This window comes from Pleurodeles waltl, chromosome 11 (genome assembly GCF_031143425.1).
Source record: "Pleurodeles waltl isolate 20211129_DDA chromosome 11, aPleWal1.hap1.20221129, whole genome shotgun sequence".
Taxonomy (NCBI): Eukaryota; Metazoa; Chordata; class Amphibia; order Caudata; family Salamandridae; genus Pleurodeles; species Pleurodeles waltl.
The window spans coordinates 417,896,352-417,918,995 of record NC_090450.1 but is presented as its reverse complement, the minus strand read 5'-3'; the positions used below and the strand labels follow the sequence as shown (position 1 = coordinate 417,918,995).

Genomic DNA, 22,644 nt, shown 5'->3' with positions numbered 1-22,644 from the left:
TCATGAATTCACAAGGATTTACAGAAGTATACCAGGAAATTGTTGTAGGAAGTTGGCTCTGTATGCACTATTTCAAAGTAAGGAATAGTATGCACAGAGTCCAAGGGTTCCCCTTAGAGGTAAGATAGTGGCAAAAACAGATAATTCTAATGCTCTATTTTGTGGTAGTGTGGTCGAGCAGTAGGCTTATCAAAGGAGTAGTGTTAAGCATTTGTTGTACATACACAAGCAATAAATGAGGAACAAAAACTCAGAGACAATTCCAGGCCAATAGGTTTTTGTATAGAAAAAAATATATTTTCTTAGTTTATTTTAAGAACCACAGGTTCAAGATTTACATGTAATACTTCAAATGAAAGGTATTGCAGGTAGGTACTTTAGGAACTTTGGATTAGCAAAATAGCATATACAGTTTTCACATAAATCACATATAGCTATTTTAAAACTAGACAGTGTAATTTTCAACAGTTCCTAGGGGGAGTAAGAGTGTGTTAGTTTTTGCAGGTAAGTAAACCACCTACGGGGTTCAAGTTTGGGTCCAAGGTAGCCCACCGTTGGGGGCTCAGAGCAACCCCTAAGTTACCACACCAGCAGCTCAGGGCCGGTCAGGTGCAGAGGTCAAAGTGGTGCCCAAAACGCATAGGCTTCAATGGAGAAGGGGGTGCCCCTGTTCCAGTCTGCCAGCAGGTAAGTACCCGCGTCTTCGGAGGGCAGACCAGGGGGGTTTTGTAGGGCACCGGGGGGGGGACAAGTCCACCCAGAAAGTACACCCTCAGCGGCACGGGGGCGGCCGGGTGCAGTGTGCAAACAAGCGTCGGGTTTGTAATAGAAAGCAATGGGAGACCAAGGGGTCTCTTCAGCGATGCAGGCAAGGGGGGGCTCCTCGGGGTAGCCACCACCTAGGCAAGGGAGAGGGCCTTCTGGGGGTCACTCCTGCACTGGAGTTCGGCTCCTTCAGGTCCTGGGTACTGCAGGTGCAGTGTCCCTACCAGGCATCGGGTTCTTAGAAGCAGGCAGTTGTGGTCAGGGGGAGCCTCGGGATTCCCTCTGCAGGCGTCGCTGTGGGGGCTCAGGGGGGCAACTCTGGCTACTCACGGTCTCGCAGTCGCCGGGGAGTCCTCCCTGAAGTGATTGTTCTCCACAAGTCGAGCCGGGGGCGTCGGGTGCAGAGTGTCAAGTCTCACGCTTCCGGCGGGAAACACAAGTTGTTGCAAAGTTCCTTCTTTGTTTCAAAGTTGCAGTCTTTGGTGAACAGAGCCGCTGTCCTCTGGAGTTCTTGGTCCTTCTAGATGCAGGGGAGTCCTCTGAGGATTCAGAGGTCACTGGTCCCTGTGGAAAGCGTCACTGGAGCAGTGTCTTTAGAAGTGGGGAGACAGGCCGGTAGAGCTGGGGCCAAAGCAGTTGGTGTCTCCGTCTTCTCTGCAGGGTTTTTCAGCTTAGCAGTCTTCTTCTTAGGTTGCAGGAATCTGATTTCCTAGGTTCTGGGGAGCCCATAAATACTGAATTTAGGGGTGTGTTTAGGTCTGGGAGGGCAGTAGCCAATGGCTACTATCCTTGAGGGTGGCTACACCCTCTTTGTGCCTCCTCCCTGAGGGGAGGGGGGCACATCCCTAATCCTATTGGGGGAATCCTCCATCTGCAAGATGGAGGATTTCTAAAAGTCAGAGTCACCTCAGCTCAGGACACCTTAGGGGCTGTCCTGACTGGCCAGTGACTCCTCCTTGTTTTTCTCATTATCTTTCCTGGACTTGCCGCCAAAAGTGGGGGCTGTGTCCAGGGGGCGGGCATCTCCACTAGCTGGAGTGCCCTGGGGCATTGTAACACGAAGCCTGAGCCTTTGAGGCTCACTGCTAGGTGTTACAGTTCCTGCAGGGGGGAGGTGTGAAGCACCTCCACCCAGAGCAGGCTTTTGTTTCTGTCCTCAGAGAGCACAAAGGCCCTCACCACATGGGGTCAGACACTCGCCTCTCAGCAGCAGGCTGGCACAGACCAGTCAGTCCTGCACTGAACAATTGGGTAAAATACAGGGGGCATCTCTAAGATGCCCTCTGTGTGCAATTTTTTATAAATCCAACACTGGCATCAGTGTGGGTTTATTATTCTGAGAAGTTTGATACTAAACTTCCCAATATTCAGTGTAGCCATTATGGAGCTGTGTAGTTCGTTTTGGACAGACTCCCAGACCATATACTCTTATGGCTACCCTGCACTTACCATGTCTAAGGTTTTGCTTAGACACTGTAGGGGCATAGTGCTCATGCACCTATGCCCTCACCTGTGGTATAGTGCACCCTGCCTTAGGGCTGTAAGGCCTGCTAGAGGGGTGACTTACCTATGCCATAGGCAGTGTGAGGTTGGCATGGCACCCTGAGGGGGGTGCCATGTCGACTTAGTGATTTTCTCCCCACCAGCACACACAAGCTGGCAAGCAGTGTGTCTGTGCTGGGTGAGGGGTCCCTAGGGTGGCATAAGACATGCTGCAGCCCTTAGAGACCTTTCCTGGCATCAGGGCCCTTGGTACCAGGAGTACCAGTTACAAGGGACTTACCTGGGTGCCAGGGTTGTGCCAATTGTGGAGACAATGGTACATTTTAGGTGAAAGAACACTGGTGCTGGGGCCTGGTTAGCAGAGTCCCAGCACACTTCTGAGTCAAGTCAGCATCAGTATCAGGCAAAAAGTGGGGGGTAACTGCAACAGGGAGCCATTTCTTTACAATTGTACTCCTAGAAAATATTTGTGAATTGTATTTTAGCACAAACAAATATGCATGTATAGATTTGTTCATGCAAAAATCTGTTGAGCATTTACAAGTTCATTTTCCCTCCAATTACTTTTTTCCCAAACCTGGAAGAACTTATTTCCAACCTTTCTCAGTATGGGAAAAGATTAGAGAGGAGCTGGTGAAAATCCTTAAAACATGTAAGTTAGTAGGTTTGTACAGACTCTATGGCATTCCAACCCTTGAACTATTGCTTACAGCTTTCCCCAGCCCCAGTATGTAGATCTACGGAAAAGTAGCAAAATAAGGAAATTGCTAGTATTTAAGTCATACCATAGTATGAACCCTGGCCTATTATCAGAGCTCTTAAATTATGAGATTGCTTTAATAATATGTCACCACACTGCATTGTACCAAAGGGACAAGTAGGTTGTTTTACAGGACAAGTAGATTTATGAAGCAACCAGTCCCATGGACAAGTATATATTCTATTAAATTCCACATCCCTGTTGGGATGGTTTAGAGGCAATAACCTTTCTCCACCTCAGGGCATTAAGGAAGTCAGAAAGGATCACTTCCCTGATGATATTGTACAGAGAAGCACAACCCTCTCTTTAGAGTGATGGCATAAAGACACGTTCCTAATCAGATTATATTTGATCCTCATATTTTTTATTTAGTGTCGAATGGTCAAGATCACCATCCTGGGGGATGATGGGGTGCCTGTACAAGTGGATGGAGAGGCTTGGGTTCAGCCACCAGGTTTCATTCGCATCATACACAAGAACAGGACTCAGACCCTCACCAGAGACCGGGTAAGAAAAAATCCTTTGAAGATTCTTACAAATAAACCAGAAATGTTCCACTACAGCTAAAGCCATTGTTTGGAAAAAAAGATGCCATGCACTCTAATATTGCTCTCGGACAGTGATTGAAACATTCTCCTTTTTTATTTATGTGCACCAACCAAGCCACAATGTATATTTGCCTCTTAGATTTAATGTAAAAAAATGTTCCACATGTCTTAGCTAGAAGACTCAGGTAGTTGATGCTGTTAAAACTAACTAGAAAGGTTATTAACCATTGAAAAGACCAGAGCACTCTGATTTGTCCTAATCCAGCAAATGAAAGAGACATGGGAATACATTTTGTCCATCTGCAGTGCTTGCCTGATGAATGCAGTCTATGTATAACTGATCCTTCATCCCTTATGGCGATTTTAGGATGTGAACATTATAAAGGGGGGGAATGAGAAGTTTTTTTTTTTTTGGCCCACTACATTCCATTGCAACTATTAAACATATTTAAACATGATGTGGTGTTCCAATGAGGAATGGCCCGAAAATTAAGTATTTTTTTTCTGGGAGCTCTTTTGTCGCTTAAGTCTATAAAATGTTTATTATTTGGCTGCTGTAGGAAAGCACCCTTTTTAGCATGGTTAGCCCCACTTTTTGACTGGTAGATTAGGTATTTTCGACTGATAGTGCTCTGGGTCCCTGCTAACCAGGTCCCCAATGGCAGATCTCTTTCCCAAAACAGCACAGTTGTTTTGCACATTTGGCAAACTCTTTAGCTATTACTGTATGTCCCTACTAAATGGTTCCCCTGGTACATAGGGTCTGTGGTACACAGGAAGACCCCTGAGGGCTGCAGCCCCCAAGCAGTGCCACCGATAGGGACTCCCCACCAGCTGCACACAGTGCTGCCATTGCAGACTGCGTGTGTTGGTACAGGACGAAATTGAAAACACGAACTGTCACACACCCCTGTGTGCCAAGTCCCCTACCACTGCACATGCCAGGGGTAAGTCCACCCCTAAGGCTGGGTGCACCCTGACACATGTTAGGGCATAGGTGCATGAGCACCTATGTCCCTGCTATGCCTCTGTCGATTCTGAGACATAGTAAGTGAACAGGGAAGGCATTCCAAATGCATGTGCTGGACACTGGTCATTACGAGTTCTCCAGCTACATGATGGCTTCACTGAATCCTGGGATGTATGGTATCAAATATCTAAGAATAATAAATCCACACTTATTCCTGTGATGGATTTATTAATGGGTGCACACACAGAGCACATTGGAGGTGCCCCCTGAAAACCTACCTGCTACTATTATGTTGACTGACTAGTCCTGACACCACAAATGGTTTCTGGACCCCCACAGTGAGAGCCAGTGCTCTCAAGGTCCAGAGACAAAAGCCTGCGCTGGACAGAGGTTTTACCTCCTCCTCCTGGCAGGATGGACATTCCAGGGCAGGGTGGGGGGATCAAAGGCCTTGTTGCCTTTAAAATGTGACACAGGACTCTTAAAATGGTGGAGATGACATACGTCCATGACCCCTCTTTTGGCAGCAGCACAGGTGTGAAAATTAGGTAGATCACTGGGTGTGCCCATTTGCCAGTCCCACCACTAAGGTGTGCGAGCTGAAGTGGATGCTACTTTTTAAACTCCTCCATCTTGTTTGTAAGGAATTAGGCCACTAGGGTTAGGGTTTTTCTCACTTCCCAACAAAAGTGGTCATAGAAGGGGTGTAATCACCCTAAGGGTTGGCAGCCCACTGGCTACCACATGGCACTCCCTGTAATGCCCCTAAATGGAGTACTTAGATAATACCCCTGAACCCTAGAACTCAGATTCCCGACGACCTAGGAAGAGCCAGACACTACAGAGTTGCCCCAGAAGAGATGTCTGTAGACACCAACTGATTTGGCTTCAGCCCAACCGGCCTTCTTGCAGCCCTCAACAATCCTGCACCAAAAGACGACCTTCCCTGCAGCCCAGCAACCTCCAAATCTTTGGGAGGACTGCCTGTCTTCAACAATGATCAAGCTCTCCTGAGAACAGCAGACCTGTTTAAGAAGAAACCAACTTTAAAAGAAACAGAACTCTGCCCTGAGGAACCACAATCTCGTCTCCGGATCCACCTCTGCACCTGATGCCCACGTCCTGAGTTCTAGTGACCCACCGGTCCTGTGAAGGTTTCTTAGCAATTCTGATTCCAAGACCATCGTGGGCTGACCCCTGCCGGACACTGCCTCAAAGCGTGCAGCTGCAAACCAAAGACTCCCCCTGACCTGGTCATCTGTGGGTTCAGCCTCCTGGCATAAGCCTGCAGCCTTTTTCCAAAACTGATCTCCCCCATTGAATTACGTTGGGCACCCAACGCTTTGTTGGCACTCTGCATCCGGCCACCGCTGTGCCGCTAAGGGTGTGAGTTTGGTGCTACCTTGTGGCTCTCCTTGTGCTTATCTCAACCCCAGGAGATCGACCCAGACACTTCTTTACTCACCAGTTAGCAGCGCATCTTCGTTCACCCTGGTCTCCATTGGTTATCATTAGGTAGCCTAATCCGAGTTTGACATCTGCACCCGGCGGCCGCTGCGCCACTGGGAATGAACTCTTGGTACTGATTTGAACCTTGCATGGTGTTGACCCAAAATCCCGAAGACTGGTTTTGTAAGTCATGTACCTGTAGGGTAACACTGCAGAACTGAAAAATGTAACCAAGTGTTGGTTTTTGAAACTGCAAAGTATTTATACTTGAAAATATACTTACCAGATTACATAGTTCTTGGGTTAGAAACATATACAAAAAGAAATTTTATTTTTCAAAATTTGTGTCAGATTTATTCTTTGAGTGTGTGACTCATTTACTGCCTCTGAGAGTACAAAAAATGCTTCGCACTACCCTCTGATAAGCCTAACTGCTCACCCACACTAGCACAAAGAGAGCATTAGACCCATCTACGTTTGCCTCTGCAATACCAATTGGGGATCCACTGGACTCTCCGCACAGTGTACTCCACTTTAGTGTGATTGTTAGACCTGACAGCCTTAGGGTGCTTGTGAGAAAGTAGCCTCGTTCTAGCCTTGTTACCCCCACTTTTGGCCTGTTTGTGAGTATATGTCAGGGTGTTTTCACTGTCTCACTGGGATCCTGCTAGCCAGGGCCCAGTGCTCATAGTGAAAACCCTATGTTGTCAGTATGTTTGTTATGTGTCACTGGGACCCTGCTAGCCAGGACCCCAGTGCTCATACGTTTGTGGCCTATATGTATGTGTTCCCTGTGTGATGCCTAACTATCTCACTGAGGCTCTGCTAACCAGAACCTCAGTGGTTATGCTCTCTCTGCTTTACAAATTGTCACTAACAGGCTAGTGACCAATTTTACCTATTCACATTGGCATACTGGAACACCCTTATAATTCCCTAGTATATGGTACTGAGGTACCCAGGGTATTGGGGTTCCAGGAGATCCCTATGGGCTGCAGCATTTCTTTTGCCACCCATAGGGAGCTCTGACAATTCTTGCACAGGCCTGCCACTGCAGCCTGAGTGAAATAATGCCCACATTATTTCACAGCCATTTTACACTGCACATAAGTAACTTATAAGTCACCTATATGTCTGACCTTCACCTGGTGAAGGTTGGGTGCAAAGTTACTTAGTGTGTGGGCACCCTGGCACTAGCCAAGGTGCCCCTACATCGTTCAGGGCAAATTCCCCGGACTTTGTGAGTGCGGGGACACCATTTCACGCGTGCACTATACATAGGTCACTACCTATGTATAGCGTCACAATGGTAACTCCGAACATGGCCGTGTAACATGTCTAAGATCATGGAATTGTCACTCCAATGCCATTCTGGCTTTGGGGAGACAAATCCATGATCCCCCGAGTCTCTAGCACAGACCCGGGTACTAGCTTTTCCGGGGTTTCACTGCAGCTGCTGCTGCTGCCGCCAAACCCCTCAGACAGGTTTCTGCCCTCCTGGGGTCCAGCCAGGCTTGGCCCAGGAAGGCAGAAGAAAGGACTTCCTCAGAGAGAGGGTGTTACACCCTCTCCCTTTGGAAAAAGGTGTCAGGGCTGGGGAGGAGTAGCCTCCCCCAGCCTCTGGAAATTTTTTGATGGGCACAGATGGTGCCCATCTCTGGATAAGCCAGTCTACAGCAGTTCAGGGATCCCCCAGCCCTGCTCTGGCGCGAAACTGGACAAAGGAAAGGGGAGTGACCACTCCCCTGACCTGCACCTCCCAGGGGAGGTGCCCAGAGCTCCTCCAGCTTGCCCCAGACCTCTGCCATCTTGGATTCAGAGGTGTGCTGCCACACTGGACTGCTCGGAGCGGCCAGGGCCAGCAGGTGACGTCAGAGACTCCTTCTGATAGGCTCTTACCTGTGTTACTAGCCTATCCTCCTTCCTAGGTAGCCAAACCTCCTTTTCTGGCTATTTAGGGTCTCTGCTTTGGGGAATTCTTTAGATAACGAATGCAAGTGCTCATCAGAGTTCCTCTGCATCTCTCTCTTCAACTTCTGCCAAAGGATCGACCGCTGACTGCTCAGGATGCCTGCAAAACCGCAACAAAGTAGCAAAGACGACTACTGCAACCTTGTATCGCTTCATCCTGCCGGCTTTCTCGCCTGTTTCCTGATGGGGCATGCTCTGGGGGTAGCCTGCCTCCTCCTTGCACCAGGAGCTCTGAAGAAATCTCCCGTGGGTCGACGGAATCTTCCCCCTGCAACCGCAGGCAACAAAAGACTGCATCACCGGTCCTCTGGTTCCCCTCTCAGCACGACGAGCGTGGTCCCTGGAACTCAGCAACTCTGTCCAAGTGACTCCCACAGTCCAGTGACTCTTCAGTCCACGTTTGGTGGAGGTAAGTCCTTGCCTCCCCACGCTAGACTGCATTGCTGGGTACCGCGTGATTTGCAGCTGCTCCGGCTCCTGTGCACTCTTCCAGGATTTCCTTCGTGCTCAACCAAGCCTGGGTCCCCGACACTCTAATCTGCAGTGCACAACCTTCTGAGTTGTCCTCTGGCGTCGTGGGACTCCCTTTTCTGACTTCGGGTGCACTCCGATTCACTCCTCTTCTAAGTGCCTGATCAGGTACTTCTGTGGGTGCTGCCTGCTTCTGTGAGGGCTCCCTGACTTGCTGGGCGCCCCCTCTGTCTCCTCATCCAAGTGGCGACATCCTGGTCCCTCCTGGGCCACAGCAGCATCCAAAAACCCTAACCGCGACCCTTGCCGCTAGCAAGGCTTGTTTGCGGTCTTTCTGCGTGGGAACACCTCTGCAAGCTTCTTCGCGACGTGGGACATCCATCCTCCAAAGGGGAAGTTGCAAGTCCTCTTCGTTCTTGCAGAAACCAAAGTTTCTTCCATCCGGTGGCAGCTTCTTTGTACCCTCCGCTGGCATTTCCTGGGCATCTGCCCACTCTCGACATTGTCGCGACTCTTGGACTTGGTCCCCTTGTTTAACAGGTACTCAGGTCCGGAAATCCACTGTTGTTGCTTTACTGGTGTTGGTCTTCCTTGCAGAAACCCCCTATCACGACTTCTGTGCTTTCTGGGGGTTATAGGTGCACTTTACACCTACATTTCAGGGTCTTGGGGAGGGCTATTTTTCTAACCCTCACTGTTTTCTTACAGTCCCAGCGACCCTCTACAAGCTCACATAGGTTTGGGGTCCATTTGTGGTTCGCATTCCACTTTTGGAGTATATGGTTTGTGTTGCCCCTATACCTATGTGCTCCTATTGCAATCTATTGTAACTTTACACTGCTTGCATTACTTCCTTTTGCTATTACTGCATATGTTTGGTATTGTGTACATATATCTTGTGTATATTTAGCATCCTCATACTGAGGGTACTCACTGAAATACTTTTGGCATATTGTCATAAAAATAAAGTACCTTTATTTTTTGTATATCTGTGTATTGTGTTTTCTTATGATATTGTGCATATGACACCAGTGTTATAGTAGGAGCTTTGCATGTCTCCTAGTTCAGCCTAAGCTGCTCTGCTATAGCTACCTTCTATCAGCCTAAGCTGCTAGAAACACCTCTTCTACACTAATAAGGGATAACTGGACCTGGTACAGAGTGTAAGTACCCCTTGGTACCCACTACAAGCTAGGCCAGCCTCCTACAGTGCTCATCCCCAAACTTTATGCCTGCCTCCCTCTATTTTTCTGACCCTGTTTTTGCTGATTTTAGGTCTCTGCACTCTTTGCCACTACTGACCAGTGCTATGGTGCATGTGTCTCTCCCTTAAACATGGTAACATTGGTTCCTACCAAACTGGCATATTTAATTTACCTGTAAGTCCCTAGTAAAGTGTGCTAGACGTACCCAGGGTCTGTAAATGAAATGTTACTAGTGGGCCTGTAGCATTGGTTGTGCCACCCACGTAAGTAGCCCCTTAACCATGTCTCAGGCCTGATATTGCAAGGCCTGTGTGTGCAGTTTCACTGCTACTTCGACTTGACATTTAAAACTACTTGCCAAGTCTTAAACTCCCCTTTTTCTACATATGTCACTCCTAAGGTAGCCCCCAGCTATCCATAGGGCAGGGTGCTATGTAAGTAAAAGGTAAGACATGTACTTATGTGTTTTACATGTCCTGGTAGGGGAAAACTCATACATTTGTTTTCCACTATTGTGAGGCCTGCTCCTCTCATAGGCTAGCATTAGAACTGCCCTTATATACTTTTAAGTGGTAGATTCTGATCTGAAAGGAGTAGCCCTGTCATGTTTAGTATGGCCAGAATGGTAATAGAATATCCTGCTTACTGGCGAGGTTGGATTCACTATTACCATTTTAGAAATGCCACATTTAGAAAGTGGGCATTTCTCTGCCATGTGTGCCTTAACAGCCCTTCTCCAATCCATGTCTAGTCTGTGCTGGTTGACAGCTTCCCTTATGCATTCCACCCAGACAGCCATAAACACAGGGCACTCGGTCACATCTGCATACTGAATGGGTCTCCCTGGGGCAGGAAGTGTGGAGGGGTTCTCTCTTACACTTTAAAGACCAGTGGCCTGGCCTCACACAAAGGACTAATAACCCCCCACAGGGATGCTGGCAGACAGGACTGGGCTGAAAGGGGAACTTGTGCACCTCAAAACCACTCTTTGAAGTATCCCCCCTTCAAAGGCATTTTGGCTATCTATACTGGGTCTCTGACCCCACCAAATCAGACACTTTTGGATCTACACCTGGACTCTGTCATAGGGACTGCCTGGCTTGCCAAAGGACTGCTTTCCTGAGGACTACTGCCCTGCTTTTTGCCCAGCTGCCTGCTGGCCTCTGACTCTGCTGGTAGGGTTCTGTTTCCCCCACAAGTGCTCTCCGAAGGCTTGGATTGAGCTTGCCTCCTGTCCTGAATTCTCATGGCCACAAAGACTTCCCCAAAAAGAAGAAAATCCCTGTGCGTCAGAAAACTGACGCAGTGCCTACAGAAGTCGGCGCAGCGCCTGTCTCTCAGCTGAAAATTCGCTGCATCGCCTACCGGATCAACACAGTGCCTGCTACTTCTACCAGCATGTCAAGGATTTCCAATGCATCGTCCCTGGGCATCAAAATATCGCCGCATCGCAGTGAGGAACCAAGGCTGCGCTCATGAAAAATCGAGTCATCACCTTGCAGCGTGGAAACAAACAATGCATCGTCTGTGCCACATGCAAAAATCCAGCTCAACTACTTATTTTTCAATGCATCTCCTCCTCTGCGGCCCTCATGCATCATTATTTTTGACGCATCCCAAGTACTGTGTGTTACAAGGATATAACCACTGATGCTTAAGGATTGAGACTCATTTATTCCTTTAAAAAGTGATATGTCGACTTGTACATATTGGACTTTTGTCTTTTTGATCTAATTTTTTATTCAGATAAAACATCTATTTTTCTAAACTGGTGTGGAGTACCTTTTGTGGTGTTTTCACTGTGTTACTGTATGAGATATTGCACAAATAATTTACACATTGCCTTTTAAGTTAATCATGCCTGCTCTGTGCCAAGCTACCAGAGGGTGAGCACAGGATGATTTGGATTGTGTTAAGACTGAACCTTACTAAGATTGTGGCCCCTACCTTGATATGGTTATATACCTCTGCCAACTAGAGACCCAATTTCTTAACAGCGCTATATAGAGTGCCAGCTTCCTACAGCTGCAGGGACCGTCACTCACCAAGGTGCCATACTTCATCATCAAGAGTTTCTCCATGTTAGGTTGGGTGCGCTATACTTAGGGTTTGCATGTGGCGCTCTTTATGCAGACCTTCTCCTATTTTAGGAACTACAAGTATTGAATTAGCCCTATTTTTAGATTGGGTTTGTATTATTATTAATATATATATATATATATATATATATATATATATATGTTCGATGGCATGTGTAGCTGCAGATACAAATGCTTCGCACATCCCGCCATCTAGTGTTGGGCTCAGAGTGTTACAAGTTGTTTTTCTTTGAAGAAGTCTTTTCGAGTCACGAGATCGAGGGACTCCTCCCATTTCGGCTCCATTGCGCATGGGCGTCGACTCCATCTTAGATTGTTTTCTTTCCGCCATCGAGTTCGGACGTGTTCCTTTTCGCTCCGTGCTTCGGTTCGGAAAGTTAGTGAAAAACTCGGAAAATTTGACGGTATTGTTTGCGTTCGGTATCAGGTTAGATACAACAGATCGACACTGAATTCGAAAGAGCTCTGGCGACCCTTCGGGTTTTTCGATTCCCCGCCAGGGCCTGGTCGGCCCAACCGCATGCGTCTTCAAGGCTAATGGAACGGACCCCATTCCGCTTCTGCCCCGAATGCCACAACAAGTATCCTTACACAGATCAGCATCTGGTCTGTAATTTGTGTTTGTCGCCAGAACACAAAGAGGATACCTGTGAGGCCTGTCGAGCATTTCGGTCCAGAAAGACTTTAAGGGACCGAAGAGCAAGAAGATTACAGATGGCATCGGTGCCGACAAGACAAAAACACATGGAGGAAGAAGAGGAAGCCTTCTCCATTGAGGATTCGGACTCGGAAGAGGTCGATCCTGAACAGACGCCAAAAACCGTGAGTAAGACGTCGATACACAAGACTCCCGTAAAAACCAGTAAAGCCCAGGAGATGCCACCGCCAACAGGCCATGGCTTAACCCGAAAAATAGGTGACCGAGCATCGGCACCGAAAAGGGCATGCATGTGTCGAAGTCATCCGACTCCGGTCGATATACCGGCCCAGAGCACACTTGACCCTGAGAAACCGGGTCAGAGCAGACTCGACCCCGAGACGCCGGGTCAGAGCAATCTCGGCACCGAGAGAGCGGCACTGAACCAAGTCGGCATCGAGAAATCTGTACGCCGAAGAGCAAAAAAGTGTCGTTGGAACCGAAAAAGGCATCCGAAAAGGTTTCGATACCGAAACATCCGGCCTCGGAACCGAAATCAAGTTCCTACACAGAGGAACAAGGCCTGTCCTCACAAATGAAAACACATAGATTTGGACAGGAACTGGAGACAATGGAGCCAGACTACACCCAAAGAAGGCTCCACATCCAAAAAGAAACGGGGAAGATTAGCACTCTCCCTCCAATTCGAATGAAACGCAAACTTGCCTTCCAAGAGAAAGACAAGCAGCCACAGGCAAAGGTGGCTAAACAAGTAACCCCGCCACCGTCTCCACAACGCTCTACGCAACCATCACCGGTAGCCACTCCACCAATGATGCAATCCCTAACTCATACAGGAAGGAGTCGGGATGATCCAGACGCGTGGGATCTTTATGATGCACCAGTATCAGATAACAGTCCTGACTGTTATCCAGCTAGACCGTCACCACCAGAAGATAGTACAGCCTACGCACAGGTGGTGTCAAGGGCAGCGGCGTTTCATAATGTCAGCCTGCATGCAGAGCCAATTGAAGACGACTTCCTATTTAATACACTGTCGTCCACACACAGCCAGTACCAGAGTCTCCCCATGCTACCTGGAATGCTAAAACACTCCAAACAAGTGTTTGAGGAGCCTGTAAAAGGAAGGGCCATTACTCCAAGAGTGGAGAAAAAATATAAACCACCACCAACAGACCCCGTGTACTCAGTGGTAGTAGGGGCAGCTCGCAAGAGGGGCCAACTCACACACCTCGGGAGATGCCCCACCTCCAGATAAAGAGAGTTGTAAGTTCGACGCGGCAGGGAAAAGGGTGGCGGCACAGGCAGCAAACCAGTGGCATATTGCAAACTCACAGGCTTTGTTGGCCAGATACGATAGGGCTCATTGGGACGAAATGCAACACTTTATAGAACATTTGCCCAAGGAGTTCCAAAAGAGAGCACAGCAAGTGATGGAAGGACAGAGTATCTCAAACAATCAGATACGGTCAGCAATGGATGCAGCAGACACAGCTGCTAGAACTGTAAACACAGCAGTGACAATAAGGAGACATGCATGGCTGCGTACATCAGGATTCAAGCTGGAAATACAACAAGCCGTGCTGAATATGCCATTTAACAGACAGCAGTTGTTTGGGCCAGAGGTGGACACTGCCATCGAAAAGCTTAAAAAGGACACTGATACGGCCAAAGCCATGGGCGCACTCTACTCCCCACAGAGCCGAGGCTCTTTTAGTAAAACACAGTTTCGAGGGGGGTTTCGAGGACAGAGCACGGAACCCACAACCTCGCAAACAAGGCCCACTTATCAGAGCCAATATCAGCGGGGAAGTTTTCGGGGACAATATAGAGGGGGACAGTTCCAAAAAAGTAGAGGGAAGTTCCAAAGTCCCAAAACTCCACAAAACAAGCAGTGACTTACACGTCACAAATCCCCAACACATAACACCTGTGGGGGGAAGGCTAACCAAGTTCTACAAACAATGGGAGGAAATAACAACAAATACTTGGGTCCTAGCAATTATCCAGCATGGTTATTGCATAGAATTTCTCAATTTCCCTCCAAATGTCCCACCGAAAACACACAATATGTCAAAACAACACATGGATCTTCTACAACTGGAGGTCCAAGCGTTGTTACAAAAAGAAGCAATATAATTAGTACCAATTCATCAGAAAGGAACAGGAGTTTATTCTCTGTACTTTCTCATACCCAAAAAGGACAAAACTCTAAGACCTATATTAGATCTCAGAACGTTAAATACCTACATCAAATCAGATCACTTTCACATGGTGACATTACAGGACGTAATCCCATTGCTCAAACAACAAGACTACATGACAACACTAGACCTAAAGGATGCATACTTCCATATACCGATACATCCTTCACACAGAAAGTACCTAAGGTTTGTATTCCAAGGGGTACATTACCAATTCAAAGTGTTGCCATTTGGGATAACAACTGTGCCAAGAGTTTTTACAAAATGCCTGGCAGTAGTAGCTGCGCATATCAGAAGACAGCAAATACATGTGTTCCCGTACCTAGACGATTGGTTAATCAAAACCAACACGCAAGAACGGTGTTCACAACACACAAAGTATGTCATCGAAACCCTCCACAAACTAGGTTTCTCACTCAACTACACAAAGTCACACCTGCAGCCGTGTCAAACACAGCAATACTTAGGGGCGACAATCAACACAACAAAAGGGGTTGCCACTCCAAGTCCACAGAGGGTACAAGCATTTCACAATGTAATACAGGCCATGTATCCAAAACAAAAAATTCAGGTCAAGATGGTGATGAAACTACTAGGCATGATGTCCTCATGCATAGCCATTGTCCCAAACGCCAGATTGCACATGCGGCCCTTACAACAGTGCCTAGCATCACAATGGTCACAGGCACAGGGTCAACTTCTAGATCTAGTGTTGATAGACCACCAAACATACACCTCGCTTCTATGGTGGAACAATATAAATTTAAACCAAGGGCGGCCTTTCCAAGACCCAGTGCCTCAATACGTAATAACTACAGATGCCTCCATGATAGGGTGAGGAGCACACCTCAATCAACACAGCATCCAGGGACAATGGGACACTCAGCAAAGACAGTTTCACATAAATCACCTAGAACTACTGGCAGTATTTCTAGCGTTGAAAGCATTTCAACCCATAATAAGTCACAAACACATCCTTGTCAAAACAGACAACATGACAATGATGTATTATCTGAAGAAACAGGGAGGAACACACTCAACACAGTTGTGTCTCCTGGCACAGAGAATATGGCATTGGGCGATTCACAACCACATTCGCCTAATAGCACAGTTTATTCCAGGGATTCAGAATCAGTTAGCAGACAATCTTTCTCGGGATCACCAACAGATCCACGAATGGGAGATTCACCCCCAAATACTAAACACTTCCAAAGATGGGGAACACCAAAAATAGACCTATTTGCAACAAAAGAAAACGCAAAAGGCCAAAACTTCGCATCCAGATACCCACAGGATCAGTCTCAGGGCAATGCGTTATGGATGAGTTGGTCAGGGATATTTGCATACGCTTTTCCCCCTTTCCCACTTCTTTCATATCTGGTAAACATATTGAGTCAAAACAAACTCAAACTCATACTAATAGCACCAACTTGGGCAAGACAACCTTGGTACACAACACTGCTAGACCTCTCAGTAGTGCCTCATGTCAAACTACCAAACAAACCAGATCTGTTAACTTAACACAAACAACAGATCAGACACCCAAATCCAGCATAGCTGAATCTAGCAATTTGGCTCCTGAAATCTTAGAATTCTGACACTTAAACCTTACACAAGAATGTATGGAGGTCATAAAACAAGCTAGGAAACCAACCACTAGACATTGCTATTCAAATAAGTGGAAAAGATTTGTTTATTATTGCCATAATAATAAAATCCAGCCATTACACGCATCTGCTAAAGACATTGTAAGCTACTTACTACATTTGCAAAAGTCAAAGCTAGCTTTTTCATCCATTAAAATACATCTTACCGCAATTTCAGCTTATCTGCAATTTACGCACTCAACTTCATTATTTAGGATACCAGTCATAAAAGCGTTTATGGAAGGCCTGAAGAGAATTATACCACCAAGAACACCACCAGTTCCTTCGTGGAACCTCGACATTGTCTTAACTCGACTCATGGGTCCACCTTTCAAACCTATGCACTCATGTGAAATGCAATACTTAACATGGAAAGTTGCATTTCTAATTGCTATCACATCTCTAAGGAGAGTAAGTGAGATACAAGTATTTACCATACAAGAACCATTTATTCAGATACACAAGCATAAAGTAGTCTTACAAACAAATCCTAAATTCTTACCAAAAGTCATATCACCGTTCCACTTGAATCAAACAGTAGAACTACCAGTGTTCTTCCCACAGCCAGATTCGGTAGCTGAAAGAGCACTACATACCTTAGACATCAAAAGAGCGTTAATGTACTACATTGACAGAACAAAACAAATTCGGAAAACAAAACAATTATTTATTGCTTTCCAAAAACCTCATACAGGAAATCCAATTTCAAAACAAGGCATTGCTAGATTGATAGTTAAGTGCATTCAAACTTGTTATCTCAAAGCAAAAAGAGAATTGCCTATTACACCAAAGGCACACTCGACTAGAAAAAAAGGTGCTACCATGGCCTTTCTAGGAAATATTCCAATGACTGAAATATGTAAGGCAGCCACATGGTCTACGCCTCATACGTTTACCAATCACTACTGCATGGATGTGTTAACGGCACAACAAGCCACAGTAGGACAAGCAGTACTACGAACATTGGTTCAAACAACTTCAACTTCTACAGGCTGAACCACCGCTTTTGGGGAGATAACTGCTTACTAGTCTATGCAAAGCATGTGTATCTGCAGCTACACATGCCATCGAACGGAAAATGTCACTTACCCAGTGTACATCTGTTCGTGGCATTAGTCGCTGCAGATTCACATGCGCCCACCTGCCTCCCCGGGAGCCTGTAGCCGTTTAGAAGTTGATCTTGAACATTTGTAAATTTGTAAATATATCACTTTAAACTACATTATGTACATACATATTCAGTCCATTGCATGGGCACTATTACTATAATACACAACTCCTACCTCACCCTCTGCGTGGAAAACAATCTAAGATGGAGTTGACGCCCATGCGCAATGGAGCCGAAATGGGAGGAGTCCCTCGATCTTGTGACTCGAAAAGACTTCTTCGAAGAAAAACAACTTGTAACACTCTGAGCCCAACACTACATGGCGGGATGTGCAAAGCATGTGAATCTGCAGCGACTAATGCCACAAACAGATGTACACTGGGTAAGTGACATTTTCTATATATATATATATATATATATAAAGTTATCTGTAGCACAATGTGGTTGTAATTTGTTAGTCGCCCTTTACCACAATAAGATTAAAAGAAATAGGTATGAACTTAATAGAATATAATTATTCAATACATCCTACTTAGTTTTAATCTGAATCTACATGTTTCTTGCGATATCACCATATGGGTCTGTGGCATTATTCAGGACCTATAGCTGAAAACCTTGATCTTAACATCAGCCCCTTCCAATTATTTTTTCTTTACTAGTAGGGCCCATTTGATGACCAAATGCCTCTGGTGGCGGTAAATGGTCACAGTGAACCCTTGTCCATTTTGTTGTATAATGCAGACTTCTAGTCACATACTGTAGTGCATGCTTACTAAATCATAGTTAGAACCATTTACAAACCCGTATTTGCATATGAGAAAGATATTCTATGTTGTCAATTTGCTGCCCCTTTTTATTCTACTTAGTTGTTGTGGGAGTAATGTGCTGTGCTTACTAGGGGTTACTCACTTTCTGGTGGAGGTGATGTTTTGAATAATCCTATCAATTATTTATTTAAATGATTAAATAATAACATAATATATGTTACATTTGCAATATCATACAGGTCTACATTATACAACATAACCGACAACAGTTCACACTGACTGTTTGCCTTAATAAAAGGAATTTGATAAATTGTATGAGTGTGTGCCCTATCTCAGATGATAATCCAAAAGATGATGTGCCCATGTAACTCCTGGTTGTCCATAAAAAGAAATAACCCCCATCCACATGGACAAATAATACAAATATTCCCTTTACTTTTTTATAGTGAGGTCTTCTGTCCTAAGTAAGAGAAAACTCAAATTAATCCAGATTCCTTTCTTATGGATAGGTATACACGCCTTCCAGTTACACAACCTCAGTTTAAGCATGGAGCTTCACTAAGACTTGGTAAAGGTGGGATTATTGAAATGTCCTTGTACAGTGTAAAATTCAATTTTCCTTATTGTAGTAAGCTGGCTCCCTGTATACTATATCAAAATGTGTTATGGTGTACACACGAGTCCAGGGGTTTCTCAGAGGCTTAACAGAGGCTAAAGTAGATAATGCTAAAGCTCTCTTTTGTGGTAGTGTGGTCGAGCAGTTAGGCTTATCAGGGGATAGTGCAAAGCATTCGTTGTACACACACAGACAACAGAAGAAGCACACATGCAGTGACTTAACTCCAGACCAATGGTTTTAATATAGCAAAAATATATTTTCTTAATTTATTTTAGAACTACAAGATTCAAGTTGCAGGTAAGTACTTCAGTAGATTCGTATTTCACACATATATATCAATAGCAATTTGTTTGAAATCGATACGTTATACAGTTTTTGAAATATTGCCAATTATCTGTTTTAAAAGTTGACCGTGCAACAGATCCTAGAGGTAAGAAAAGCTAGACCGATTTGCAGGTAAGTACAACACTTACAGTTCCAGTGTGTGAGAGCATTAGACCCATCTACGTTTGCCTCTGCAATACCAATTGGGGATCCACTGGACTCTCCGCACAGTGTACTCCACTTTAGTGCGATTGTTAGACCTGACAGCTTTAGGGTGCTTGTGAGAAAGTAGCATCTTTCTAGCCTTGTTACCCCCACTTTTGGCCTGTTTGTGAGTATATGTCAGGTTGTTTTCACTGTATCACTGGGATCCTGCTAGCCAGGGCCCAGTGCTCATAGTGAAGACCCTATGTTGTCAGTATGTTTGTTATGTGTCACTGGGACCCTGCTAGCCAGGACCCCAGTGCTCATACGTTTGTGGCCTATATGTGTTCCCTGTGTGATGCCTAACTGTCTCACTGAGGCTCTGCTAACCAGAACCTCTGTGGTTATGCTCTCTCTTTAATTCTAAATTTGTCACTAACAGGCTAGTGACTAAATTTACCAATTCACATTGGCATACTGGTACACCCATATAATTCCCTAGTATGTAGTACTGAGGTACCCAGGGTTTTGGGGTTCCAGGAGATCCCTATGGGCTGCAGCATTTCTTTTGCCACCCATAGGGAGATCTGACAATTCTTACACAGGCCTGCCAGTGCAGCCTGTGTGACATAACGTCCACGTTATTTCACAGCCATTTACCACTGCACTTAAGTAACTTATAAGTCACCTATATGTCTAACCTTCACCTGGTGAAGGTTGGGTGCAAAGTTACTTAGTGTGTGGGCATCCTGGCACTAGCCAAGGTGCCCCCACATCATTCAGGGCAAATTCCCCGGACTTTGTGAGTGCGGGGACACCATTACACGCGTGCACTATACATAGGTCACTATGGTAACCTGATCCCCTGGTACTGTCCCTCCTGCAGCTGCCTGTTCTCCTGCACGTGTCCAGGATCTGGCCCAGCGTATCCTGGGAATGTTGGTATGCTCCCAGGATCGCGGTGAGTGCCTCCTGGAGAGTCGGTTCCCTGGGCCTGTCCTCCCTCTGGCGCACAGCAGTCCTCCCAGCTTCCCTGTTGTCCTGTGCCTCTGTCCACCTGAACCATGTGCCAATTGCCACTGACCCCAGTTCCCTGATTGTCTTGGGTTTGTGGTGTGCCCTGGGGTCCCTGTAGTGGTGGACACACTGCTGATTGACGTGTCCTGGGGACAGAGGTGTGGGCATGCTGGATGGGTGCTGTACTAGTGTTTCCTGAGGGGGAGGCTCTGTGATGGTGTGAGACTGTGGCTGGGTAACTGACTGGGCCAGGTTGGTCATCCAGATCCAGGCGAGCAGAGTGGCTGTCATCACGTTGGGCCTCTTCTGTGGGGGGGGGAAGGGATGTTGCTGGCACCTCTTCTCCGATGACATTGGCTGGAATACCTGTGGGGATGTATATGCAGTGTTATTATTTCTGTGTGTGACATAATGTGCATGGGTGGGTTGCCCTCTTTGGTTGTTATTGCCCTGGCAGCTTTTACTTGTGTGAGTTATGATGTGGTGGGCTAGATGATTCTCTAGTGTGCATGCTTAGTGATAGATATCCATGCAGGTCTGTGAGTGGCGTCCATGTATTGGTGGTGCATGCTGGGCTTGGCATTGGGATGAGTGGGTTATGATGGTGGGGTGTGTGGGAGGTGGTGGAGTGATGGGAGTGAGGGTTAGGTCGGGGTATGTGATGGCATGCACGTAGGGGGGTTATAGTAATAGAGAGTTGACTTACCAGATTCCAGCCCTCCTGCTACTCCTGCCAGGCCCTCAAGATGCATGATTGCCAAGACTTGCTCCTCCCATGTTGTTAGTTGTTGGGGAGGAGGTGGGGGTCCACCTGCGAGTTGGTGTCTTGCTGCAATGGAACGCACCTTCCCCCGTAGGTCGTTCCACCTCTTCTTGATGTCATCCCTTGTTCTGGGGTGCTGTCCCACAGCGTTGACCCCGTCCACGATCCTCCGCCATACGCCATGGGTGTAGTGTGAGGGGTGTGTGTAGGGTGATGTGTTGGGGTGTGTGATGTAAGGTGCGTCGGTGGTGTATAGGTGATGGTGTAATGTGGCTCTGGTTGTGTGAGTGCTCTTGCTGTCTCTCTTTTGGCAATGGTTTGTAGTCGTAAAAGGTTATGGTAGTGTGGGTGTGTGTTTTATAGTGGTGTGGGTGTGGTATGTGTATGGGTGTCAGGTGTGTGTAGTTTGAAATGTCCAATGTGGTGGTGTTTTGTATGTGTATTTTGAGCGCGGCGGTATGTACCGCCAGTGGTTTACTGCCATTGAATGTCCGCCATGGTGATTCGTGGGTCATAATGTTGTGGGCGTTGTTCTGTTGGCGTAACGGTGTGGGTTTTGATACCGCCCGTTTATCACTGACCTTTGGTGTGGCGGAATTGTGTCTGTATACTGACGGATTGTTGTGTCATAATATGGTGAACGGATATCTGCTGCTGCGGTATGTTGGCGGCAGTCAGCATGGCAGTAAGTGGGATTTACTGCCAGTGTCATAAGGGCTTTAGTTACCACAACCACCCATAGAGAGGATCATTTACACCCTTGCTGATAGTGTGCCAGTCTACGAGGAAGCTATAAGCTGTGGCTTCTGTACCTGGCAGAGGTCAGCTAGATGGCAGGAATGTGATACTATGAAGAGACTTGTGGCACTCCCTTCACATCACTGATGGTTTGCGAAGCAAGCACCATGCTTAAAGCGCCCACTTAGAAAATTGTTTTGTATTTTTGAAATACATTCCTAAAGATTGTTAGTTTTCTTAATGAAAAAGAGCAAATGGCTCTGATGCGCAGGGAGTTTTCGCCCTGCACAAATGTGCTGTTCTTCATTTTCCTTTCCATGGCCGTATCAGAAGACAATGTGAGTAACTGTGAGCGGGTCCTCAGTAGAACGGGATTACCTGCTTTGAGGTCTGGTGGCCGTTTGCTGGATAGGCACCAGGTCAGAGGGTTATATCAGTGAACCAAAATGAAGCTCTGTTATCTTACGGTCGTGCTCCTGCTTTGCCAAACTCTAAATGAGTCGCAGAATCTCCAGCCAATCCTCAATCTTCTACAGTGAAACCGCCACCTTTTGTGAATTGCTTACATCTTTCCTACTAGACTGTACTATGTGGCATTGAAATTCTGTAGACAAACCTTGGTTTGTCAGGATACTGTATATGTTGGAGGTAAAGAAGGCGCTTTTACAGGAACTCTGTTGCACTCACATAGAGAACACATCCATTTTTGAGCAGGACAAAATCACCTGAACAATGTGGGAAACCATAATGGATTGTGCAATTGACACTCTCCAACCTTCCGTGAAACCTTGATACATTATCACTCATATATGACATCCACCATAACACTTACTCTACCATGCCACTACAGTCAACACACTAACAAAAACAGAAAAAAGTATTAAAAATAAACATAGAAACATTTTTAGAGAATAA

At 46.3% G+C, this 22,644-nt stretch overlaps 1 protein-coding gene across 4 annotated transcripts in view; it reads left to right on the top strand.

The window, feature by feature from the left end:
- DGKD (diacylglycerol kinase delta) overlaps nt 1-22,644 on the top strand; it is a 1,336,482-nt gene that overhangs the window by 972,276 nt on the left and 341,562 nt on the right. For all 4 annotated transcript variants that reach the window (XM_069213762.1, XM_069213763.1, XM_069213760.1 and 1 more), the window contains one exon: nt 3,401-3,535. In XM_069213762.1, the coding sequence (XP_069069863.1) occupies nt 3,401-3,535 (135 nt within the window). The remainder of the gene's footprint in view (nt 1-3,400; nt 3,536-22,644) is intronic.